Raw genomic sequence first — 25471 nt, 5'->3', positions numbered from 1 at the left:
ATTATAGTGTTATTCTCTGCATTTTGCATTTTTCAGCGAAAATAAAGTGTTTTCCAATATTTTTTTTTTTTTTTTTTTTTTTAATTTACTGGTCATATGGAAGCTCAGAATAACTTCAAATGTTATTCTAAATTGAGAAAACTGAAGAAAAAGTGACTTCTTCAGCAAATTATGCCATTAACTGAACACAAAAACAAGCATCTGCAACCACTGTTATTTGACAAACTATACAGGTTTTACTGGTGAATCACTGTAGCAGAAAATGATGGTGTTTCCACGTTCACTACAGAGCCTCTGAACATCCAAATGGGTCATATGTGATGATGATAAAAACTGAGAAACTTCATTTTACCTGAATTATTAAAATGTATTGATAGGATTAGTGGTTTTGAAGATATTCAAAATTTTAGATCAGTTGATGTGGCTGTTTAGGTGTTGGAGGATTAACATTCCGATTGCCGCTAAAGCTATTAAAATATTACTCTGAAGCTGTATTTACTGAACAATAGTTTGGTAATAAGGCTGTTAGTCTCAGTTCATGACTTCAGAGTGTTTCTTACCGGCAGGAGCCAGCTCTCGTCCAGAAAGCTGCAATTCTGTGATGGACCAGATGTAGTTATTACTGAAGAGTCTGACATATTCTCATGGTTCTATAGCCGCAAGAGCACAGTGAATGGAATGTTTCTACATATTAGTTTTCTACGGGTTTACTCTGACCTCCATGTCCAGGTTAAACTCCATGTGAGAAAGGACCAGCAGCAGAGACATGAACGGCTCTGCAACAAGGAAAACAGACGCCATTACTGTTTGTGGAGATGTTGTACACTGATGGCAGTGATGACATCTGTTTCCTTAGTTCGTGCTCAAAGCAAAGAAACAAATCAAGATTAAGAAAAGAAAAGTCCTTACCAACAAATTCCTCATTCCTGAGAATGGAAACAGCTGGACTGTACCACTGCAGAATAGAAAAACCGGCGTTAAAAGTGCATATTAAATCAGGATTAGGGGTTATTCCCATTACACTGTAACGCAGTGTTTTGACTTTTTTTTTTTTAATATCAGTGTTTTTCCAGGCGACCCAAATGGAGTCGCTTGAAATTTCTAGTAATTGATAAACAAACAAAAAAAACTTACTAATAAAAAATACATGGTGAGTTGAGAGCAACAATCCCAATACATAAACACATGACAAATTCTGAAGCTGAAACTGAAGCGCTCTGATACTGTTTATCTTTCAAATGTTTATTGTAGCTGGTTTAAGATGCTGCAGCTCTTTCATAATTCATAGTTTGACTTTATTGTTTGTTCAGTATTAATTGTCAGCCTTGTAAATACAAGCTGGACTGACTGTACATATCCTGACCAAGGAAAATAAAATTCTCACTTTGTGCAGTAATCTACACCTGGCTTTTCTGCCTCTGTCCATATAATATACATTATATAGCATAAATGTCATCTAAAATTAATGTTTATTTGCAACATAGTATAGCAAACTATTACATGATCAAAACCAAATTAATTTTAGCAAAAAAAAAAGTCTCCATTTTGAATGTCTGGGGTCACCAGAAATTTGGGATGTTAAAATGGGGTCACGAGCCGAAAAAGGTTGGGAGCCACTGCTGTAACATGTTGGCTTGTATGTGTTTTTCATGTTTTCAACATTTTAGCAGAATAGCAATATGTTTTAGCTTCAGGAATGCATATTAGGCAAGATCAGAAACTCAAAAAACACTAACCATGAACAATTACAAAATAGGACAGACTGAATAACAGTGTCTTTGGGTTTCCCAACTTCCAATAAATTCTATCTCTATTTTATGTTGAGTCAAGTTAGCTGTAGATATTGGAGCAATGGACGTTTGGTGGCTAAACAGTTAAACATACACATTTTTTTTTTCCTGGATAGATTCTGTGTAAAATAGCATAACAAGTATGACAGGCAGTTTTAACAAGTGACAATTTAAGTTTGCACAGATAAATTCCTACAGAAAAAAGTGTAAGCTCATCGAAACATAATTAAAGAATATTTTGAGTTTTATTATTTTGTAGAGGTTGATTTCAATGCTTTCCCGACATGATAAAATTACTTTCAAAAGAGAATGAAAAGATGTAAAATACAACATTGTCAATTTCATAATGAGGGCCTAAATACATAATTTAACCACTAAGGACCCAGTGTGACATTTGTGGCAGTTCCCAAATGAATTTTTCTCTATGTTTAACCATCCTTAAGTGGTTTATCACCATTTATTGCAATATTATCTTCTGTATTTTGTGTTTTTTTTCATTGAAAATCTGGTATTTTCCAACGTTTAATTCCCTGATCATTTAGATGTTCATAGCAGCTTAGAGTAAAGTTGGGGATTATCATATCAGAAATAGAGAAAACTGAAAAAAGTGACTTTTTCAGCAAAATCTCTCATTAACTGAACATAAACCAAGTGTCTAAATCCACTATTATTGATCCAACTCCATGGGTTTTACTGGTGAATCAATGTTGTAGAAAATGACTGTGTTTCCACGTTCACTATGGAGCCTCTGAACGTCCAAATGGGTCATATCAGAAGACCATGAAAAGACGACAAACTGTATTTTACACCAATTATTTACATGGATTAGTGGATCAACAGAGATTAAACAGTAAACAGTTTAAATCAGCAGATGATTTTGGTAGATGGTGGATGTTTGGGCCTTTATAAGTTAATATTGCTATAAAGATGTGGCTCATGCTTTATAAATTATAGTCAAGTAAATCATCAAGACACTGTATAACATAACAACCTACACATATTTCATATATTTTAGAGTATCTGTTCTGTCTCTGACCTCCAGGACTCGAGGTGTGTGCAGCAGGTGTGTGATGAACTGAGGCAGGGTCTTGCGACTGAGCGCCAACCTCAGCAGGTAGCGACCTCTGCCCTGAGCCGAGAGCAGCTTCCTGCAAACTTTGGTCTGTTCCACGGCCAAAGACACAGCCGACAGCCTACACACAAACACGCACAGACGCACAACGTAACAGGCTTCAGCAAAAGTCACTGGACACTCAAACTTTTCAATACTGTTTACATTCCACCACCGTGAGTTATCAGTTGTTACCTCCCACATGCATCCTGAAGGGGAAGCTGCTCAAAACACTGCCAGTAGTCTCGTTGGACCAGACTGAGAACTGGCTCTGGAAAGATAGTGAACACAACAATGTCTGATTAGAACTCAGTTAAAGTCATTTAAAGTATTATACATAAAATGGACAAAAAATAGGGACACATCATATCAACAGCTGATAGGATTTCTCATTTCCATTGATTTGAAATATTATCATGATAAGGTCAGAACATGACAAATAACCCTAATAAATAATAATTCCATTGTCTTCGATTAACCCATAAAGACCCACACATCCACTGGTGACCAAAACCATCTACTGATCTGAAATGTTTAATAGCTGTTGATCCACTAATCCTATCAATACATGTAAATAATTGGTGTAAAATCCAGTTTGTCATCTTTTCATGGTTATCAGATATGACCCATTTGGACATTCAAAGGCTCCGTCATCTTCTACAACACTGATTCAACAATAAAAAAAAAAAAAAAACATGGAGTGGGATCAATGACAGTGGATGGACACGGTGGGTTTATGTTCAGTTAATGATAGATTTTACTGAAAGAGTCACTTTTTCTTCAGTTTTTGTTTTTGATGTAATAACCCTCAACTTTAATCTGACCTTTTGTGAACTTTTTTATGATCAGTAAATTAAATACATGAAAATACCTGATTTATACTGATAAAATGCAAAATACAGAGGATAATATTATAATTAATGGAGATAAATCACTTAGGACAGGTTAGATATTGAGAAAATTTCATTTGGGAACTGACATAAAGGAGTACTGGGTCTTTATGGGTTAATTTAGAAAACCTAAGAATAGAAACAAGAGGCTTTTGCTCTTAACTTACTCAATATTCTAAATGTTTGTATTTTACATGGGGTCAAATATGTATGATATTGATGTCCATCCCTACATATGATGATATAAAATAATTCACATTAGACATTAAACATCTATAGCAGTAAATTCATCAGTAATGCAGCAGTCATATGAATGTATAACACAAATATAATAGTAAAAGTACTGACATAGACAGTTTTACTGCACATTTTGTGGGTAATACTCATTTTAAATTGAGTATATTGTTACTTGAAGTGCAGTACTCACTTTACATATCTCAAACCCTCTTAAATTATAATTCCTTCTCTTAGATTCATATAAAAAATACATATTTAAATACACTGTTGCTCATAAAGTTGGAACACATTCCTCTTTTCCTGTTTATTCACATCAGTAATCACCTTTGACCAGGTACAATGATTACATACTGAGTCCTAGTTACAAATTATCTGTCAAGATTAAATCACATTGTCACAATAATTTCATGGAAAGAGATACAAATATTTTATTCCAACTTTACGGGCAATTGTGTTGAAATAAGGAGGTTTTTGTTCTTAACTTGACAAAAATATTTGCAATGTTTGTATTCTGCAATGTGTCACTGATGACACAAAATAATTCACATTAGACCAGAGGTGTCAAACTCATTTTAGTTCAGGGGACTCATACAGCCAATATGATCTTAAGTGGATCAGACTAATAAAATACTTAAGTAATAACCAACAAATAATGTCAGTAAAAAAGAGCTAAAAAAAAATAATAAAAAAAAAAATAAAATAAATAATAATAATAATAATAATAATAATAATAATAATAATAATACATTATGAAAAGGTTTACATCTACAAACTATCGTTTTAAAAAATACGAACATGAACAACCTGAAATTTCATAATAAAAATAAGAGCAATTTTAACAATATTATGTCTCAGCTAATCCATTACACATGTGTATTACAATTTACAGATCACAGTGGATCTACAAAGGCACAAAACATCTAGTAATAGGCAGAATATTGTTAAAATTGCAGCTTCTTCTCTTTGTTCTCTTCTTCAGGTTGTTCATATTTGTTCAGATTACTCACAATTTTTGTGAAAGGATAGTTTGTAAAAGTAAATATTTTCATCTAATTTTACTTTTCTTACGCTAAAAGAGAGAAAAAATGTTAATACTATTAATAGGTTCAGGTTGTTATGATAGTATTTTACTGCTCGGACCAACTTGAGATCATATCGATCTGTATGTGGCCCCTGAAATAACATGATTTTTCACACGATAGATAGATAGATAGATAGATAGATAGATAGATAGATAGATAGATAGATAGATAGATAGATAGATAGATAGATAGATAGATAGATAGATAGAATACAAACTGGGTAAAAAATTCTGATAATTAAACAGTAAAATGCAACAGTAAACTGTAATATGCAAAGAAAAAATGTAATTTTCCATTAGGATTGACATAACTTTTGATTGGAAATGGACTTTTTAAGGTTTTAACATTTGCAGTTTTAATGTGGATCACATCCAGATTTTTCCAGGCATGAATTCCTAAAATGTGAGTTCAGGGCCTCTTAAAGATGCTCAAATTAAATATTTTATCCTAGATTATTAAATAATCTAGCCCTGATAAATTGTTTGCAGCTGGTGTTGATGATTATTGCTTCATTTGGTAATTTGCAGTTACAGTTACAGTGTGATCAATACAAATCTAACCCAAAACACATTTAAGTCAGACTAAGATAGATAGATAGATAGATAGATAGATAGATAGATAGATAGATAGATAGATAGATAGATAGATAGATAATAAAAGTACTGATAAAGTAAACTGTACTGCCCATTTTGCAGATAATACTGACTTTACCTTGACTAATGTTTTGAATGCATTTCTGTTACTTGCAGTGTAGTACTCTGACAGTGTGCTCTCAGTACTTTTATGTATTAAAGTAATATATCTGTTTATGTCTTACGTTGGAGCCCCTTCCTGAGGACCAGTTCCAGGAGCTCACAGCAGGAGGCGAGGTGTGGGTTCGTGTTCGTGATCGTCTGTCCATCTGACTGCAGGTTCAGGACGCACACTGACAAGAAAACAACCAAAACATAACATATATAATGATAAATAGTCCATTTGACATTGACAGCGGATCTATCCAGACCGTGAACGATGACACAGCCCGTGTTGACTCTTATCATCGCAGGGTTTTGGTTTTTTTTTATTTTTATTATTATTATTTTTTTTTTTAATCTGTGAAATAAATCACTAATAACCACAGAGGAGAGTGAAGAATCAGCAGCATCCTTCATCACGGATCTTTACCTTTGAGGGTGCCGAGGAGAGGGTCTTTGGGTGCCATGTTGAGCTCATACAGTCCACGGTTGCGATAAGACGCGCACCACGCCTCCTGTCATTTACCCACAGACACTCACCGTAAACACACTTCCGTGAAGGCTCCTGAACATACCGAGACACATTCCACGCTCCTCAGGGTCTCAAAGAAAACACATTAAAACCCAGGATACGTGTGTTGTCGTAAATATAGTCTTTCAGAATATTAAAGTCTATCTGTTAGAGATACAGAGCTCTGAGTAACTATAAAAATACAAAACAATCTGTAGGTAATGTATGAGTGACATCTGCCGTTTGCATAGAATGTAGTAACAGCACTGATGCGTTCAAAGACTCGACGTAACGTAGTACACGCTGGATTCACAAGATTTAGAGGCCAGTTAGTGGATTTTATATTTAATTTTCAAGTTACTTACAACTGAGCTATTATTATAAAGGGCCCATGACTGACAGGGAATATAGAAAATATAGTAAATCATTAGTCATTTTTTAGCATGAAAGAATGTTAGCGTCACAAGGTACTAATAAACATTTGTTTCTTTGCATTAGTTTTGATTTTCTTTTCTTTTTTTTGGGCAGAAAATAATAAATCCAGTAAGAAATGTATTTTTTTTCCCACACTATTCATATTATAATAATAATGTATTATTATTTTTGCACTGAATACTGCTGGACATTAATTAATTGTGTAGGATGCTGAATGTTGTCCAGGGTATATGATGATAGTTTATGTGACTTTTACACTTCTAGTGGCACTTTTTTTGCAGCTTTTTTTTTTTTTTTTTTAGATATCTACACCATCAGGGTTTTTTCTTTAATGTTTTAGTTTTTATACTCTTTTATAAACATTATTTATACTTTTTATGGCACCTAGGGCAATTCTATTCTATTCTATTCTATTCTATTCTATTCTATTCTATTCTATTCTATTCTATTCTATTCTATATTGTACATAATGGTCCATAGATAAAACAACAACAACCTCCATTATGGGTACTGGATGGTTTTAGTTATTATGTTATTTTCAGCTCTATTTGGTATATATTATCAACTGTATCGTTGCATTCTGCAGAGCCAGGACCATGTGTGGGTGGCACTGTTCTTTTATGCACTCTCCTCTTGTTTAATGTTTTATTCTCTATGATTTTAATGTAATTTTATGCCTTTGTAAAACACTTGGAATTGCATTGTGTATGAATGGTGCTATATAAATAAATTTGCCTTGCCTTGCCTTGTCTTGCCTTGCCTTTCCTTGTTATGCCAGGTAGAAGTGTGGAAGTGGAGGGAGAACGGACAACATCATCAACAGCAATACAGACAATGAGGAAGAAACATGAGAGAAGAGAAGAAGGAAAAGTGAAGTGTTCTATTTTATTTGTATATACACTATTTGGGATGAATTTGCAAGGTTAAAAAATTACACTGCAGATATTAACAGTCAAGTTTGTCAAATTCATTTTAGCTCATGTGCCACATACAGTCCAATTTGATTATAACCTATAAATGCTGGCAACTCCAACTTTTTCAAGTCAAAAAAAAAAAAAAAAAAAAGAGGAAAATTACATAATGAAAATGTTTACAGTTATAAAGTATCCTTTCACAAAATAAAATGTGAAACTATGAAGAATCTGAAATTTCTTTTTAAAAAAATAAGTGGAATTTTATAAATGTATGCCAGTTACTAAATGTTTTGTGCCTTAGTAGATCCACAGTGATCTATAAGTTTGTAATGCACATGTGTAAATGAGAAGCTATGGCATAATATTGTTGAAATTGCACTTTTAATTTTTTGCACTAAAACATGAACAAATATTGAAGTTATTATGTATGGGTTATTATGTTATTATTTCACTGGTCCTACCTGCTGAGATAACACTGGGTTGTATCTTTATTGCCCCCCCCCCCCCCCTTTTTTTTTTATATTGAGGAAATATATACAGAAGTACAGAAGAGTATTAAGGCCGCTGGAAAAAAAATAAAAAGGTCCAACAGTTATTATTATTATTATTATTATTATTATTATTATTATTATTATTATTATTATTATTATTGTAAGAAAGAAGTCAGAATTCTGAGATTAAAGTCAGAATTCTAACTTCTGCTTTATGACTTTATTTCTCAGAATTCTGACTTTTTTCCCATAATAATAATAATAATAATAATAATAATAATAATAATAATAATAAATATATATTGGACCTTATTTTTTTTTTTATTATTATTATTTTCCCAGTGGCCCAATACTCTTCAGTACCAGAAGTATACAAACATTTCTGGATGGAATATTTAAAATATTAAAAAAAAAAAAAAAAGAAAAAAAAAAAGAAAAAAGCTCGAGGTTAATTAGAGTTCAGGCAACATTATCTACTTTTCACACAAAGACCTTGTTTTGATTACTTTGGGATTTAAACTTTGCTAAATGCTTTCTAAGCAATATAGCAGTACAACATTGGGCTGTATCTGGCCCCTGAACTAAAATGAGTTTGACATCCTTGGTCTATAATAAATCATACGGCAGTGTAGAAACCCGTCACCAGTGTTTTCCTGGGGCTGTAGCGCCCTCTAGCGGCCTCTCTGCTCCACTGGCGCTCATTTGGAAGAGGTGGTGGATAAAGACGGACGCTCTGCCCCTCCTGCCGCAGATGAAGTGTGGATGAAACGCTGCAGACCTGATTCATGACCGAGTAGCGACCAAACAAGTCCCAGTTTAGCGCAAAAACACCGAGGAACCTCGTAAACTTATCTCCAAAAAAAATAAAAGAAAATTCCTTCCATAATAAGGTAAGATGTTTTGTTTTTTTCTTCACATTGTGCGTTTTAATTGCATTCCTGGTGCAAATGTCTGAGCTAAAATGAGCATTGTGAGTAGTTGTTAATTACTAAAAATTAAAAACACGTGCGCACAAGGGTCGTTTTATTTATTTTGCAATAAATTATAGTCTCATCATTTCCAAACACCTTTTAACAAATGCAGCTTTTTAAGAACAACGCCAAAATGTGCATATGCATGTAACCACGCTTTAGATTTTTATTAAATAACTAAAAAAAATAATAATAAAATGCACCAATTCCTGCATTGTGTGTTTGTTTTGACGTTGACATGGAGGTGGAGGTTGGTCCCAAAATAGAAAAGTCACTACCTGAGCTTGTGCAGCAATGGCAGCGGTGGTAATCCTGGATTTCTTCTTAATCTGGCAGCCCATGTCCAACTCACACAGCTCCTCTTTCATAAATAAAACCTCTACATCCTTCAGCCAATGCGTAAAATTATATTCCAGGTTAACAGGCAGGTCCAGCAGTCTTTAGACACATCTGTTTGCACTGAAATGTGCTTTAAATCCAACCAAACTGTATCCACTTAATGGGTTTAGAAGCTCAGTGGCACAGCATGTCCTCTTGTTTTCTTGCACCTCATGTTCTCTGTGCTAAACTTAACTCAGCCAGTCAGGTGCCACGTTTATTGACTTAACAGAAAGAAAGTTGCCTGTCACTTTGTTGTAAACGGTAGGGCGATAAAGCATATAGGCCTTCTATAAACCAATGTCATATTCTTTAACTGTTACATCCTGTTAAGGTCAAATTTTGCCTGTTGTTACACATAAAAATACACTAAATATACATTTTTTTAACCCAAAATATGATTTTTCATGAAATAACCAAAATGGATGCGATGACACAGTTAAATTTTGTCATAGGAGGCTTAAAACAACAATTATAGTCAGTGTTTGATGGTCATGAATGTAAATCAACCTTCATAATTTTCAATAAATACTGTAATGACTGTTAGGTTTTTATATCTTAGGAAATAAGGAAATAATATCCCATGATAATGGGTGTTTTTATTTTTTTTCACAAGTAAGATGAGAAGAAAAGATTATCCTTTATTAGTCCCACAAGAGGTAAATTTTGGTGTTTTACAGAAGCATAAGGGAGAGTACTATATATATTTTAAAAAAGATATAAAGTGTTTATTTTTATTTTATTTTACTAGGTAATTTAATAGGGACCGTGCATAGTTATGAACATCGTTGTATAAAAAATACACCCATGTAAATATACTAGAATTAGTAAAAATAGCTACTTTTCATCTGCAGTCCCTAGGCAGGTGACAGAACAAGACTAACATTCACTATAAATTTAAAAAAAAAATATATATATATATATACACATAATGATGACATAGATATCATTAGAACAAACAAATAAACAAATAAAAAGTGCAAAAAGATATGATGTAGAATTCAGTAAAAACAGTTATAATAAAGTATGTACAGAAAATATATGTAAAAGACCAAAGTATGAACACCATTTACAGTTAATCGGAATTATAAATAGGCTTTTACACATTACAAGTAGATCTGAGGTCAAAATGATGTGTAATCGACACTTGTTTTGTGCCTGGTCAACACTGACTCCCACTGTGAAGGTACAGATTAGAATATGAACAGTATGTAAGGGTTAAGCATTTAACTTATTATCGGATCCCTTTTGTTGTTTTACCCTAGGAAGTCTGCATTTTCCCTGTGCCTTATTTGCTTTGTAGTCCTCTGGATGTCAGTAGCAGCATCCTTTGGCTCAACTGCCGTCCCCTACACATCACAGAAAGTACAGCAAATCCCCTCAGTGCATCAAATCGGCGTGCAGGGGCGGACTGCTGAATCAACAGCAAACTGGTCCAGCGATCCCCCGCACCCTCCGCAGCGAGTGAAAAGTGCTGCTGTCTTAGATCCCCTTGGAATAAATTTCCAATTTCAAGGCCGTGATCAGGACAAGACACATCGACCCACACACGTTCAGAAACTCTGTCACGGTTGCAGTTTTTTTTTTCCCCACATTGTTTGTGCATTCGCCTCCCGGTTTGTGGTTCATGAGTGGGAGAGCTTCCTCTTTTCACTCTTCTCAGGATGCGTGGTCCCTGTTTTCCATCCTCCTCCTCCTCACCTAATGATAGCTCTGGGTGCCTCATAATGAGCTCTCTGTGGAGTTGGAGTGCAGAGCTGGGATAAAGAACTTGTGCAGTGCTTTTCTCCCCAACCACACACACCTATTCACTACATACCTTTTACCACCTCTCATAAATTACTGATTTTTGCTCTCTCATCGATTTGTGTGGGCGACAGGAGCCCAGTCAGCTGCAGCTCAGTTCCAGCCCCTGACAGAGTGAGTGCCAGTGTACTAAAGCTTTTTTTTTTTATTGTGCCACAGGGCATCGGCCTCACTCTCCAGCTGCCAGCATGATGAAGGACTGCCTGCAGTTCCTTATCGAGCCGGCTAAAAAGCTTAAGATTCGACTCAAGGTACCCACTGTTTTTTTTTGTTTAGTTATAATTCTGTGTATGTTTTTTTTTGTACAATATACCTTTTGATGTGTAATTTTTTCTCTTTTTCCTTTGCTGTAGGAGTCTCGAAAGAGAGTGAAGCTTGAGAAGAAGGAGCCGCTGTTGGAGAGTCAGTTATTTATCATGGAGTTGGCACGAGAACTCAACAAAATCTGCCAGGTTGGCTCTCAACTTCACTGCTTCCCCATGCTCACACAAATCACAGGATTGGGCAACTTGAAAAAACATCTTATGATGAAAAAAAAACACTTAATTATAATAATAAATGTTGAATCATTGTTTTCTGCTCTGACAGAATGTCAGAGAGTCAGCTCAGTTTTATTTATATAACGGCAATTATAATATGCAGTCGCTCAAAAAAATTATTAGAACACCAAAAGTCATCAAAAACAATGGCTATGCAATCAAGTACTAACTCCTGTGTGTATTATGTGACTAAAACAGACAGAAAAGAAAACATAGAATGCCTAAAAGCGTTATTTTTGACAGTACAATGCCATAGCTATTGATGTAATAACTGAAGGGATTTTGGTTATTATAAAAAAAAAAACATGGAAAATGGCTAGATATCAGTTCTTAAATTAAACTCTTATGAGCTGCTTTTGTTGATATCATTATATCTGTCCAAACAAATGCACCTTTAGTTGCACCAGGCATTAAGATGAATGAGAAATTACAGAAAACAAGGGTGGTCTAATAATTTTTTCTGTGACTGTATGATAATCTCATAGCATTTCATAAATGTAGTCAATGCCTTAAAAAGACTATATGGCAAGGAAACCCAATAAATCCTCCAAGAGCAAGCCCAATGCAATAGTAGGGTGGAAGAATGTATATTATAGAAGGAAAAACCTCAAATAGAACCAGTTTCAGGGTCGTAGCCGACTGGATTGACCAGCTTGGGTTAGAGGATATAGGAGAGAGAAAAGAACAGCATAAAAAAGAACAACAAACAACACAAATAGTGGACGATACAGGCAAATCCTGGGCAGATTGGAGTCCAGAATCAAATATCAGGAATGAACAGAGCCTGAGATATGTGGAGATTGGAATAGGAAGAGAGAGGACAGAAAGGGAATAGCACAAAGTATAAGAAAGGGAAGACACAAAGTTAACAAATTGGCAAGGCAAGTTTATTTGTGTAGCACAATTCATACACAGGGCAATTCATAGTGCTTTACAAAAATGGAAAAGAGACCAGTTAAAACACACAATTACAATTAAAACAATCAATAAAATATAAATAATTATCAATTAAAATAAAGTAAAAGAGAAGAGTGCAGATAGAACCCTGTCAGTTGTTATAATTCCCATTGTCTAGTGGTTTTGCACTCTATGTCACAGCCAGAATTAGACAAACACTTACTGATCAGTGGATCATTCTGAACAGTTTAAATCATGTCAAAATGTTTGTTCAACATCAAAATATGCACTTGTAAAAGTCTGTTATTGTTTTATCTCCGCTAACTCATATACCTTTTTACCGCAGAGGTCAAATGTCCTCGGCCACATCTGGACCAGTGAAGACATCTGGCCGGCCAGTGTGTGTCGGGACTTTATTGTGGACTGGGCTGCTATGTTGGAGAAGAGAGTACAGGTACACAATGAGTGACATTAGTCTTTCCATTTGACTGACTAAAAGAGTTTTGCACAGTTTCTTACCTTACAAACAATTTTTCAGAGACAAATCCTATATATGCTGCCTCAAACCGTACTATAGGTTTTCCTGTTGCTTAAAAGAATTTAATTATTAAAAGCTCAATGTATAAGGTAAGGTATAAGCTGTCAGCAATGTACCATAACAGTGGGCGCTACCAACAATAAAGAGAAGTTAGTGTTAGTTTGGAGTTAATGTAGAAACATGCTGGACACAGTGACAGTGATCATTCTAAGGCACCATTTATATACAAGTGAAAACACAACAGTACATCCCAAAAGCCGTACTCACCAAACTTTTAATTCCAAATGGTTAAATTCAGCTTTTGACAACCATCAAGCAATGATATGAACAATGTAACAGTGCCTTTACAGATGCTGAGGGAGCTGAACTAACTGACATCAAGTGTATTATTAGGTGTATACAATGAACTTCTCACAGCAAGAATAAAACTGTGCCTAAAAACAAGTTTTTCAGGAGTTTGTAAAGTTAAGAAATTTCCATACTATACAGCTCTGGAAAAAAAACGAGACCACTGCAAAATTATCACTTTCTCTGATTTTACCATTTATAGGTATGTGTTTGAGGAAAATGAACATTTTTGTTTCATTCTCCAAACTACCGACAACATAAATTCCAAATAAAAATATTGTTATTCATAGCATGCATTTGCAGAACACAACACATGGTCAAAATAACAAAAACATGCAGTGTTTTCAGACCTCAAATAATGCAAAGAAAGTAAGTTCATATTCATTTGATAAGCAACTCAATACTAATGTTGTAACTTGGGAAAAGTTCAAACATCAATATTTGGTGGAATAACTTTGATTTTCAATGACAACGTTCACGTGTCTTAGCTCTCCACCGTTGCTGTTGGATGACTTTATGCAGCTCCTGGCAGAGAAATTCAAGAAGCTCAGCAATGTTCGATGGTTTGTGACCATCCATCTTCCTCCAGAAGTTTTCAAAGTGGGTTCAGGTCTGGAGATTGGGCTGGCCATGACAGGGTCTTCATCTGGTGGTCCGTCATCCACACCTTTATTGACCTAGCTGAGGCCAGGAGCACTGTCCTGATAGAAAAACTAGTCCTCAGAGTTTGTGAACATTGTCAGAGCAGAAGTCCAGTAGTTTTCAATAGTTATTTTTCGATTCCAATTACTTTTGTAGTACTAATAGCACTGTTTTTGCCACCCTACTAGTCCTATTGCAAGAAGATAGCGATGGCCACAGTAGTGTTTTTTATATACTTCTCGTTCTTAAATAAGACATGGATCAGGTGTTTATTCAGTAGAATAAGGTGTGCTTGTGTTGGAATTCAACAGACACAGGAATGGAATAGCTGTCATACATGCAGACATTATGATTTCACAGGAAATTGCAGTGGTCTCCTAATTTTTTCTAGAGTTGGACTGATGAAGTCTCTTGGATAAGAGACAAAATGTTTTCAAGGACAAAGCTAGTCCAATTAAACTTTAAAAACAACTAAAGATGAGCGATGGCCTGGATAAATAAGAACCTACATAGACATCTGTACTACATGACATGTTGACTGCTTTATTGTTAGATTTATCACCTATCAACAGTGATTTTGCTACTGGGAAACATACCTGATCTGATCTAATTCAAGCATGCTGATTTTGGAATTTCACATCACATCAGGATTCTGAGTAGTGCACTAGTCAGTATAAACCCATTAGCTGCATGTCATGCCAACATTTTAGCTCTATGAATTCTAAGAGATCAAGGTCAGATGACTTTAATACCTGGAAGAACATTTTAGGATTAATTTGTGCAAGTGGTGCTAGTTCCAGTTCCAAATTCTGATCAACTACCATGGATATGACTCATCTGTATATGAACCGATGAGTTGCAGAATATCGCTCAAATGTCATGTCCTTCATTCCCGGTTTGGGTGACATAAGTGATCGTGAGTGAACAACTTGATACAGATGTTTTTTGAAATTAAAACCAGATACCAAAGAGCTTCAACCCAAACATGATAGTGATACTGTTGGTTCAACAGTGGGAAACTGTCACAGCCCACAAGAACAAGAAACAGTGTCGGAACTTTGGAATTTTGGAATGTGTTTGATCTAAGCTAATGGGCTGAGATTCTGATGTCTGTCATTCATTGAGCTTGATGTTCATATCTATGAGTAAATTTGACCAGTTTGGCATTAATTATCTTTACACTGTGAATAGGAAACTATTCTTATTATCACTATTCATAGCAGTTTACAACACTCATCACTTAGGAGCTTTTATGTGGGAATGTTAACACAGTGAAGTAAGAATGAACCGAACTTCAATCATTCACTTTATTTTAACACTAATTAGTAATAAGCTTTTAAAAACATGTGATGCTGTTTTCCCAGATTTGTATGTGTTGCTGTGGTTTTACCTGAATTATTTTACATTAGCCTTTTATTAATTTAACAACAAAAACTCTGAGCATTCTAGATGTTCTGCTTACATTTGGATGCTTTGTCTGCAGCCGAGGATCATTTCATCTGAGTATGAGAAACCAGAGAAGAAGGACTGGAAGGAGCACCTGTTGTGTATGCTGGAGGCTGGGGGGGAGGGCGACATGGGCCCCCACAAACGACTCATCATGGACTGGACCAGGGAGATTAAGAGCCGGCCTCAGGTGAGTACATGGATGTGCAGCTAATGCCAGCTTCCGGCAAGCGAGCGACTTGTGGGTGATTAAAGTTTGACCCAATTCCTTCATGTGATAAAGATGATTAACCTAAACCTACCCTTGACAACGTTCACTTATACTTCTGATGTTTATGAAGGCAGATATGAGCATCACTGACAGAGCAGAGGTTCTCAAGGAGGGAAATTTTAAAATACAGAAAAGAAAAATTTGGGGGCGTAATTGTTCAAATATTTAGCACAGAATTTTAAATTGAGGGATTTTAATGTTCATAGATTGAGATAAATTTACCTGAAAATCAGCTTCTTCCCTTCACATTGGTTGACATTTTCAAAGTTCTGTCATAGAGTGTTTATGCACAAAGTAACTGCATTTTTTTTTTTTTTAGGTTTTTAAATAATGATCTGATGTGTAAATAAAAGGCTATGTAAATAAAAACAGAATGTAATGATTTGCAAATCTCATAAACCCATGCAATACAACATAGAAAATGTATGTAATGTTTAAATGACAAAATGTACCATGGGGATGGGGGCAAAAAGTGCTTGAAATGTTCCAACTTTTTGGAAACATGTTTTTGCCATCCATTAAATATGATCATATTTTTTTCTTAAAAGACCACATTTGCTTGGTTTTAACATGACACATATTGTCTGTGTTATATTGTGAATAAAATATGGGTGTATGAGATTTGCCAATCATTGCATTCTTTTTTTCTTTTTAATTTGTGTTTTATATGCTGTCCTAACTTTTTTGGGATTGTGGTAGTAGACCAAAAGTAATAGAATTGATAAATGTTGAAAAATACCATTAACTTAACTCCTTAAAACCTGATGTGTCATCGCTGACACTCCCTGCGCATATGCAGTTTGGATGGCTGTAACTCTTTCTCTGTTTGTGCAATTGGAAAAATTCCAACAGTTTCTGAAACCTGAGACACTGCGCTTTATCGGATCATTATGGTAATTTCACTCAGACCTGTTTCAGAAGCTGGAGAAGAATCCATTTTAGCAGAATTATAACATGGAGTAAATTGTAAGTGACTGCTAGATTCTGAAAGGGAAAAAAGTGCTCTGGAAAAATGGGCAAATAGACTCACTCACAGTACATTTTCCAACCGTTTTATAGTCAGTATAAGAAAAAAAGTCCAGGCAGACCATATTAGGCTTAGCGTTTAAACACATTCTGCTCAAATAAGATTTATGCGACATAACTTAAATATGTTATTTTGAATTTAGTATTTTATCGCTATAATCTGTCAAACCACACTGCTTCATATGTTGGACCTTCTCAGACAGAATTTATTTGCATATTATAAGGGTGATACTGAGACAAATGTTTTGCAGTTTTACACATAACTACAAAACATTTTAGAAATTATTTAGATTGGTAATGAAAATAAATATGGACAGATTTAGAGCAGCTTCAAAGATGGTTTCATTACAGAAGTTATACACCATGTAATATTTAGGCACTAAAAAACAGAAAACAATGTCAGATATATAAAAGAGAGGTATTACAAACATATATTTTTAGGATTTTGCAAAACTTTTTAAAACTCACATAAGGTGTCAAATGATTCACTTGCATGTTTCCTTACAGCCTACGATCTGGCCAGGTGAACCGGTGCTCATGATGCTGGACGACCTGGAGTTCCAGTGGAAGAGGGGCCGTCTGCCCAACCTGCTCCCAGCCATGGAGCTCATCATGCTGGCCGTGCTGAATGCTGACAGTCCCATCAAGGTCAGAACCATCGTTTTGCGTCATGTATACAATGTTGGTTAACAAAAAATGTCTTGATCTAATCCCTAATCTTAAAATGGCATGTCCAGAAGCCTTATTAAATTCAACCACACCTAAAATCCATTCAGTTTCATTTGGATGATCAATTCCAGACTCAAATGAGAAACAAACACTGACTGAAAAGGGGGAAGAAAGAAGGAAAAACTAACATTTGCATGCATTATATGTTGATATTTGTATTATTATGTATGTTTTGCAAGTGCATATATGCTAAATTTCATTGCATGTTCGGAATAAATCACTAAGTCACATTATGGAACCGTATGAACCTGTTCTGATCAGTTTAATCCATAAAATGTCAGGAAAACAACAAAAAAAAGGCAATTTGCAATTTTCCTAAGCTTGAAATAGTATGTTCATCAGCCCAATTTAATTAAGAATCATTCAGTGCATTTTTTTTTCTGATTCTATGTATTTCAGAGATAATGTCACAAAACAAATAACACATTGTAACCCAAACTACTCCACTTTTCATGAGTGAAACAGAAGCGAGGAGAAAAAAAATGTACTTTATTTAAGAATCACACAATAGCAGAAGTACTTTCTCTTCAAAGATGATAGAAAAATGAGCAAGAAATACCCAAGTACACGTTATTTTAGCATAAATATTAACTATTAAGTCCATAATGAAATCAGATCTAACTATACACCGCTTGCTCAGTACAACAGAGTGTAGAGCAGTGAGCTGCATATGTGTTAATCTCTTTATCTGTTTAATTCATCTCGCTGTGCTTTGTCTTTGTCTTTGTGTTTGTGTTTGTGTTTGTGTGTAGGAGGATGTGACTAAGCAGTGGCTGGTGCGAAAACAGCGGAGCCAGAGGATCGGTGAGTGCGCATCTGATAGATCATTCAGAGGATGCTGCAGTAAACAATACCCTCATTTAAAACCTAAATAATCAAATGAACTCCCACAGTCAGCGTTAAGGCTTTGGATGGTCTTATAGACGTGTGAAATGCCATCGATTACAGCCAGACGTGTGCAAACAGTAGCAGTATCGACCGTTACAGGAGCTGAAAAGCCTCATGAGTCATTTCAGCAACAAGGATCGATATTTGGTCAAAGGATGGCGCATAAAAGCGAGTTGGAATAAAGCATGTGGAAGAATTAAGCTGATGAATGAATGGAAAATATTTAAGTCTGCTTTTAATCCTGTGTTTTTTAGATGCCATCCGCTACATCCCCCATAGTGGTGAGTGGAAATCCTCTCTATTCTTTATTGTAATTACACTGTGCTCATTTATATAGGGCTGATCATGATGTTTACACATACCAAACAATTCAGTTTTAGTACAAAAGCAATTTATCTTCTCACATCAGAGCCGTAAAATGAATCTCTTAACCTTCAAAGATATGAAGAGTCATCAGTGACCAAAAACATTTACTGATGTAAAATGACAACTTTTTAACCACTAGTCCTATCAATACATTGAAATAATTTAATTAACATGCAATTTCCCAGCCTTTTACTGGCATTAGATATGACCCATCTGGATGTTCAGAGGCTCTATAGTGAGCATGGAAATACTGTCATTTTCTGCAACATAGATTCACCAATAAAACCCATGTAATATGACAAATGACAGCGATTATAGATGCTAATTTTTACATTCAGTAATGATGTAATTAAGACATTGTTTTTTGTCTGCTGAATTTACTCTGAGCTTTTTATGAACATCTACATAATTTTCACTGAAAAATGCAAAATGCAGAGGATAATTTTCCAACAAATGGTAATAAATCACTTAGGAAAATTAGCAAAATTTGAGTCACATAACTTTTTTTTTTACATTTCTCACCACCTTATGGTGTGGTTACACTGAAAAAATGCATCAGGATTATTTATTTTTTTATATATCTGATGTATTTAATTTTTTTTTAGTATTTTAATTATTTATACATTTATATTCATATTATATTTCTATTTATTTTGTTAAATACAAGTCTTCAACTTCTCTCATGTTTTTTAGTAGGGAGGACAGATGCATGCGAAAGGAAAATTAATTTACACATAGGCTACCGAATGCCTGCAATGTTAAACAGCACAAAAACACCTTGAGATTTGCTTATTTTTTCCTCCAGGGCAGTTTATGTACTTTCATCATATTTTACCTCCAGCTTTCCTTATTTTAGCTGAATAAGCACTGTGTGTCTTTGTGTAAGTGAATTGCTTCACTGTGTCTTTACATTTTAGAGCCCATTATAATCTGTTTAAAATGCTAGTTTTCTGACCCCACAGTACACCTCAGATATAAATTATGAAATAATAATAGAGAAGAGTGCTAGAGAGTAATGGTACATTCACATTCGTTCTGTATATTTTGCTTGAAAGGTGACTTCGGAAATAATTACTTTTTCTTCCAGTCATGTAGTCATCAATAATACTGTCATCTTTTTCTCTCTACAGTGTGGAACTGGATTTGTGATGCAGCAGGTACAAAAACATTTCCAATTATATCATCTACATCTGTATTTATTACAGTCTGAGTTCACTGCGTTGTATCTCCACAGAGGACGTCACGCTCGATTCAGAGTCAGCCAACCCAGACCTGCTCATCTCCTCTGATGAAAAGCGTATGCGATGTGGCCTGGAGCGCCGGGACGTCCCGTGCTGCTCACAGCGTTTCAGCGGCTGGTGGTGCGCAGTGGCTCAGGAAGGATACACCTCAGGACGTCACTACTGGGAGGTGGATGTGGGCGAGCGGGACTGGAGGCTGGGTGTGGCCAAGGCGTCGGCGGTCAGGCAGGGCTTCCGTTCACTCAACACAAGCACAGGATACTTTACCCTCCGTCTGGAGAGAGGCACAGACCTGAAGGCTCTGACGGTGCCGGCCACCCCGCTGACACAGAACCTGACACCCAGGAGAGTCGGGGTCTACCTGGACTATGAACAGGGCCAGCTGTCCTTCTACAACGTGGAGAAGCGCTCTCACCTGTTCACCTACAACGAAAAGTTCACAGAGGAACTGTACCCGGTGTTCGGGACTGTGGAGGTGGTCAAAGACCTGGTGATCAGGCCTAAGGACGTCAGACAGCCGTGCCTCTGCCCCGGGCCCTGCCTCTGGACCTGAGCTTCTCCATGTGGATTTTGGGTTCATGTTAAAATCTTGTCTTGCTCCTGGGTTTGACATTTGTTTTGTTTTTTTCTGTAAGTTGCTTTGTGAGATCAGGAACAAATGCCATCATCCTGCTTCACACCCCCATTACTCTGCCTTCATTGATTCAGTATGAATTGTACAGGTTCATATCACATCTTACAAACAGCCTTGTTTTTAAGTCAGTCCAATTGTTTGAGCAAGTTTTAAGGTTCAGTGTGTGATATTTAGTGGTGCCTCATCCAATAATAACACAAAAACATAAGAATGTCACTGGACTCACAGTTTCATTTGTCTGTTTTGGGCTGTTTGGGTTTTTGTTTTTTTTATGGGATTTATTATTAAATGTGCTCCTCACTCTGTAATGCACCTTACGAAGGGATACCACCTTCCATTAAACTCACGACTCTTTCTAACAGCTATACAATTCTTAATTTCACGTGATTATACACAAATGAAAATACAATTATGTTTCTGTTTCTGCATTCAGATCCCCCTAAATCCCACACACTGAACCTTAAAATGATTATATTTGGATTTTTTTTATTAGTTTTTTTAAAAAACATTTTTGCAAACTAAAATAATAAGTATAAATATGTTGTTCTAAAAGCATGAAGGCACTGTGAAAGGATGTGCAGCCAGCTAACTTATGTCCAGATATTTATGGACTGGTCTGACGCATGTGAAAAGTGAATTTCTCTCTGTTTGCTTCTCTGTTTCTGCTTCCGGCTACATTTCATTCAGGCATGAGATAGTTTTTACAGCTTGGTTTTTCTTCCAGTAGATGACAATGCTTTTTTTCCTCCCAAACATAAATAAATGAACTCAAAATGTCCTTTCTTGTCATCAGTTGTTCATGCATTTAGATTAAGAGACAATGAAAATTCAATAAGACTTTATTTATTAAAACCTTTCAGAAGTGCAATAGAACTGACAATAAAAATAAAAACAATGCAAAAAAAAAACATATGCTCCAAAGCAATGATACATGTTGATCAAAATGAATACTTTACTGTGTCCCATTTTTGGTCTACTTATCTGGCAACATTTATCTCCCAAGAAACAATGTTCTCTCATAAAATACAGTCATATTTTCTACATACTGCACTGAAACAAATACAATCTTTCTGTCTTTGCATACCATCTCTCCACCAGATCTTAACACCAACCAAATACAAATTACAATGGCCTAGTAGAGTAAAGCGTGTAATGCATGAAGACTTGACCACATCATGAATATAAAACATCTCACAAATTGCAAACACAAGATTTTTGATTATTTCTCTGTATATTAAAATCACGCGCCCTTTGCTTGTCAGTAGGAAACGTAAGCACGTAAGCGATAGATGTGTTTGTACGTCTGTATTTGGCATTAATTCAATGTCAATCTGCTAAAGTAAAAAAAATGCATTAAATATAGTCATCTATGCTTGAAAAAACACAAATATAATACAAATCTATGAACAAAAAAACACCTTTACACCTTTGATCAGTCAGTTTAAGACCACTGGGTGAATTTATCTATTTGATGTGCATCTTAAAAAGATGCCTTCAGTGGAAACATGGGTTCAGATTTGGTGTGTGTACCCTGAAGAGGCCCGATCAGAAACAACAGACACAAACAGGAGTCAACAGGAGAGGTCACTTTGGATTACTGGACCCTGCTCAGATTACTGACCCGTGCCGGCCTTATTTAAAGCCCCAGTGTGTCTTATCAGTTCTGAACCAACAGAGGGAGCGGGAGGAGTCTGAAGCGATTTGTTTACAGGACAGAAGCTGAAGTGAAATACACTGAAACAGTCAATGAGTTAGTGAAAATGGAAGAAAACTGGATCTTATTTAAGGAGCAAAGTGTGCTACAGTTTGTAACAGACAAGAGAAAACAACTTTTACTCCTTAACAATATAAGCAGTGAGAGCTTTGAGGGTGGAAAGAATCTCATATTATGTCCGAGCTGTAACAAGACATCAAGTTTTAATGTGTATTTTTTTCAGTGAACCATAAATAAGTCAAGAATCGATCGACCAGTTATATTTTCAATGCACTGATCGATTGTTTACTCTATAAAAGGTAAAAAAAAAAAAAAACTTAAAGATGCCTTTCTGCGAGAATTGGGCACATCATTCAATTTGAAAAGCAAATGTTTGTCATATTTGCTTTAAATATCACTGAAAGTTCACTAGTTGCTACACCTCTGTATGATTCCTCATCATGCTGAACCTTTGGATGCAATTATAAGTTTACCAAATCCTAAGATTCATAAAACATCTTCTTTGTGACTGTGGTTCCTCCCATGACGCTCCTCTGCACCACCTCCTTGGTGATCTGTCGGGTCATGATGCCGCTGGTCTCTGTGTGCTGCGTGGTCATCATCATCCCCTCTGTTCCACATAAAACAAGGGTTCATGAGTGAATATGTTTAACTTATGCCTATGGGAGAGCAGGATTTATTAATTAGACGTGGTTTGTACCTGAAAAGTAGGGATCGTTGATCATAGTGTGGGAGACGTTGGTCCGTGTGTTGACCTCTGTCGGCAGTTGGAAAACCTCCCTCCTTGTCGTTGATTGGCTGTTGTACTGAGACAAAGCACCTGAAGAGGGTAGAGGATGTTAGTGATCTGCAGTGAGCTAGAAGGGAGTTGGATAAATCACTTCAATGATTCAAGACTAGAGATAAAATTAATTGCTTTGCCAGTATCAGCAGAACTGGACTGGACAGTAAACTGGAATTTGATGGAAGGAAAATAACAATTCCACATTTTATGTATAGTGATTCATTGAACTTATTGAGTCACTGTTATTGTTGATTTATGCAGGCCCAGGTCTGTGAGAAGAGGAAAAAAAAAATACATGTAGCATCTGAGCTGAAGAGACCAATACAGGAAAAGGGCTTCACATATTATTATGTATATCATGATGATTTAAGTTTGGGAAAGTAAAACATTTCTGTTGTGTCGTTTATATAACTGTGTTAGGGAAAGTATTGGACCTTGCTTTGCACTGAAGTCTTTACAGTCCCGAAAAAATTATTAGACCACCCCTTGTTTTCTGCAGTTTCTTGTTCATTTTAGTACCTGGTACAACTAAAGGTACATTTGTTTGGTCAAATATAATGATAACAACAAAAATAGCTCATAAGAGTTTACTTTAAGAGCTGATATCTAGCCATTTTCCATGGTTTTCTTGATAATAACCAAAATCACTTAAGTTCTTACTCCAATAGCTATGGCACTGTACTGACAAAAACAGTGCTTTTAGGTATTCCATGTTTTCTTTTCTGTCTGTTTTAGTCACAACATACACACAGGAGTAAGCACTTGATTGCATAACCATTGTTTTTGATGACTTTTGATGGTCTGATTAATTTTTTCTGTGACTGTACACAACTATCCTACAGGTGCCTGTGGAGCTTAGTGAGAATAAACTATAATCCCCCTTTTCATCATAACAAAAAAATCATCATCATAAGCATCGTCATTTGTTATGTAAGTCCACACTTTAGAACTTTAGCAATCATTGGTACTTTGTTTATAAGAGAAGTTGTATCTTACCTCCATCCTGAGACTCAATGGTGATGATGCCCTCCCTCTCTGGACCAAAGCCCTGTGTGGTCCGAGCCTGAACTTTAAACTTATAGGGAACATTCTCCGTGAGATTCTGGACAGTCAGACTGGTCTCAGCACTGTCTCCATTCACCTGGAAGGAGCGGATATCTCCTGGAAGAAATAAAACATCCATGACACCTGATAACTCACGTAATTGTAGAAGTGAAACATAGCTGTTCCTGGAAGCCTTACCTCCACCATGCAGCTGCTCACAGGTGACTACATAACCGAGAATGTCTCCATTGGGTTTGCGAGGTTTCTCCCAGCTCAGCTGTAATGAATCAGGGCTCAGAGCTGTGAAGATCAGGGGCCCTGGGGCGCTGGGAGTGCTCAGAGTGAATGGTGAGCCTGCAGTAAAAGGACAACAAGGGAAAACAGAAGGTAGGGCATTTAGAGTTTTGACGCATCTGGTATCTGCGGGTTAATCCTAAACAGTGTGACACAAAAGTAGTCAAATGAAGTACCTGGCACAGGGCTTAGGGGGCTTTTGGGGTCCACAGCAGACTCGATGGTGATGACTCCCTCTCTCTCTGGGCCCCAGCCCTCCTGGCTCTGAGCCTTCACCTTGAACAGGTACGAGTGGTTGGGCAGCAGATCCTGGATGATGACTGAGTTTTCAGCAGGGTTTGTCACATTGATGCGCTTCACATCACCTGGACAAGAAAAAACATGACTTTCAACAACAGGAGAATTCACGGAAAAAGAGTGAAAAGAAGGGTCTACAGCAAAGTCCACAGTTTTATTTCATAAATAAGTGAAAGAAAGAAAGAAAGAAAGAAAGAAAGAAAGAAAGAAAGAAAGAAAGAAAGAAAGAAAGAAAGAAAGAAAGAAAGAAAGAAAGAAAGAAAGAAAGAAAGAAAGAAAGAAAGAAAGAAAGAAAGAAAGAAAGAAAGAAAGAAAGAAAGAAAGCATTGTAGTATTTTTGCAGGAATCTGGGAGCTCCCTCGACAAAAACTCAATAATTTTTTTTTTGTATTATTATTATTTCAGAAAATGGAAGCCAGCAAA

General features: G+C 35.9%; 3 protein-coding genes across 6 annotated transcripts in view; 1 reads left to right on the top strand and 2 right to left on the bottom strand.

Annotated features, from left to right (window-relative positions):
* The window catches only part of LOC115410010 (uncharacterized), a 20805-nt gene extending 10586 nt beyond the window's left edge, over positions 1-10219 (bottom strand). Inside the window, exons 1-8 of the mRNA XM_030121413.1 lie at positions 9445-10219; positions 6275-6409; positions 5928-6035; positions 3097-3172; positions 2827-2983; positions 910-955; positions 718-776; positions 561-596 (exon numbers count right to left, since the gene is read on the bottom strand). Coding sequence (XP_029977273.1) covers positions 561-596; positions 718-776; positions 910-955; positions 2827-2983; positions 3097-3172; positions 5928-6035; positions 6275-6311 — 519 coding nt within the window. The 5' untranslated portion in view covers positions 6312-6409; positions 9445-10219. The remainder of the gene's footprint in view (positions 1-560; positions 597-717; positions 777-909; positions 956-2826; positions 2984-3096; positions 3173-5927; positions 6036-6274; positions 6410-9444) is intronic.
* LOC115410011 (butyrophilin subfamily 1 member A1) lies at positions 8900-21693 on the top strand. The gene is made up of 10 exons (XM_030121414.1): positions 8900-9085; positions 11510-11601; positions 11704-11802; positions 13133-13240; positions 15798-15950; positions 17565-17705; positions 18539-18590; positions 18929-18955; positions 20171-20197; positions 20275-21693. Exons 2-10 carry the CDS (start codon positions 11539-11541, stop codon positions 20832-20834), a joined length of 1230 nt encoding a protein of 409 aa, XP_029977274.1. The 5' UTR covers positions 8900-9085; positions 11510-11538; the 3' UTR covers positions 20835-21693.
* The window catches only part of itgb4 (integrin, beta 4), a 24178-nt gene continuing 20125 nt past the window's right edge, over positions 21419-25471 (bottom strand). For all 4 annotated transcript variants that reach the window (XM_030121378.1, XM_030121379.1, XM_030121380.1 and 1 more), the window contains 5 exons: positions 24928-25116; positions 24656-24811; positions 24410-24574; positions 23330-23449; positions 21419-23239 (listed from right to left, as the gene is read on the bottom strand). In XM_030121378.1, coding sequence (XP_029977238.1) covers positions 23109-23239; positions 23330-23449; positions 24410-24574; positions 24656-24811; positions 24928-25116 — 761 coding nt within the window. In that variant the 3' untranslated portion in view covers positions 21419-23108. The remainder of the gene's footprint in view (positions 23240-23329; positions 23450-24409; positions 24575-24655; positions 24812-24927; positions 25117-25471) is intronic.

This window comes from Sphaeramia orbicularis, chromosome 19, assembly GCF_902148855.1.
Source record: "Sphaeramia orbicularis chromosome 19, fSphaOr1.1, whole genome shotgun sequence".
NCBI lineage: Eukaryota > Metazoa > Chordata > Actinopteri > Kurtiformes > Apogonidae > Sphaeramia > Sphaeramia orbicularis.
The sequence above is the reverse complement of the archived record's forward strand: the minus strand, read 5'-3'. Positions and strand labels throughout refer to the sequence as shown.

Excerpts from the sequence above, each read along its gene's own strand:
- LOC115410011 (XM_030121414.1), top strand. The coding sequence starts at position 11,539 with ATGATGAAGGACTGCCTGCAGTTCCTTATCGAGCCGGCTAAAAAGCTT. Across the intron at positions 11,602-11,703 it reads AGCTTAAGATTCGACTCAAG|GAGTCTCGAAAGAGAGTGAA; the intron begins GTACCCACTGTT and ends CCTTTGCTGTAG. Across the intron at positions 17,706-18,538 it reads ATGCTGACAGTCCCATCAAG|GAGGATGTGACTAAGCAGTG; the intron begins GTCAGAACCATC and ends GTTTGTGTGTAG.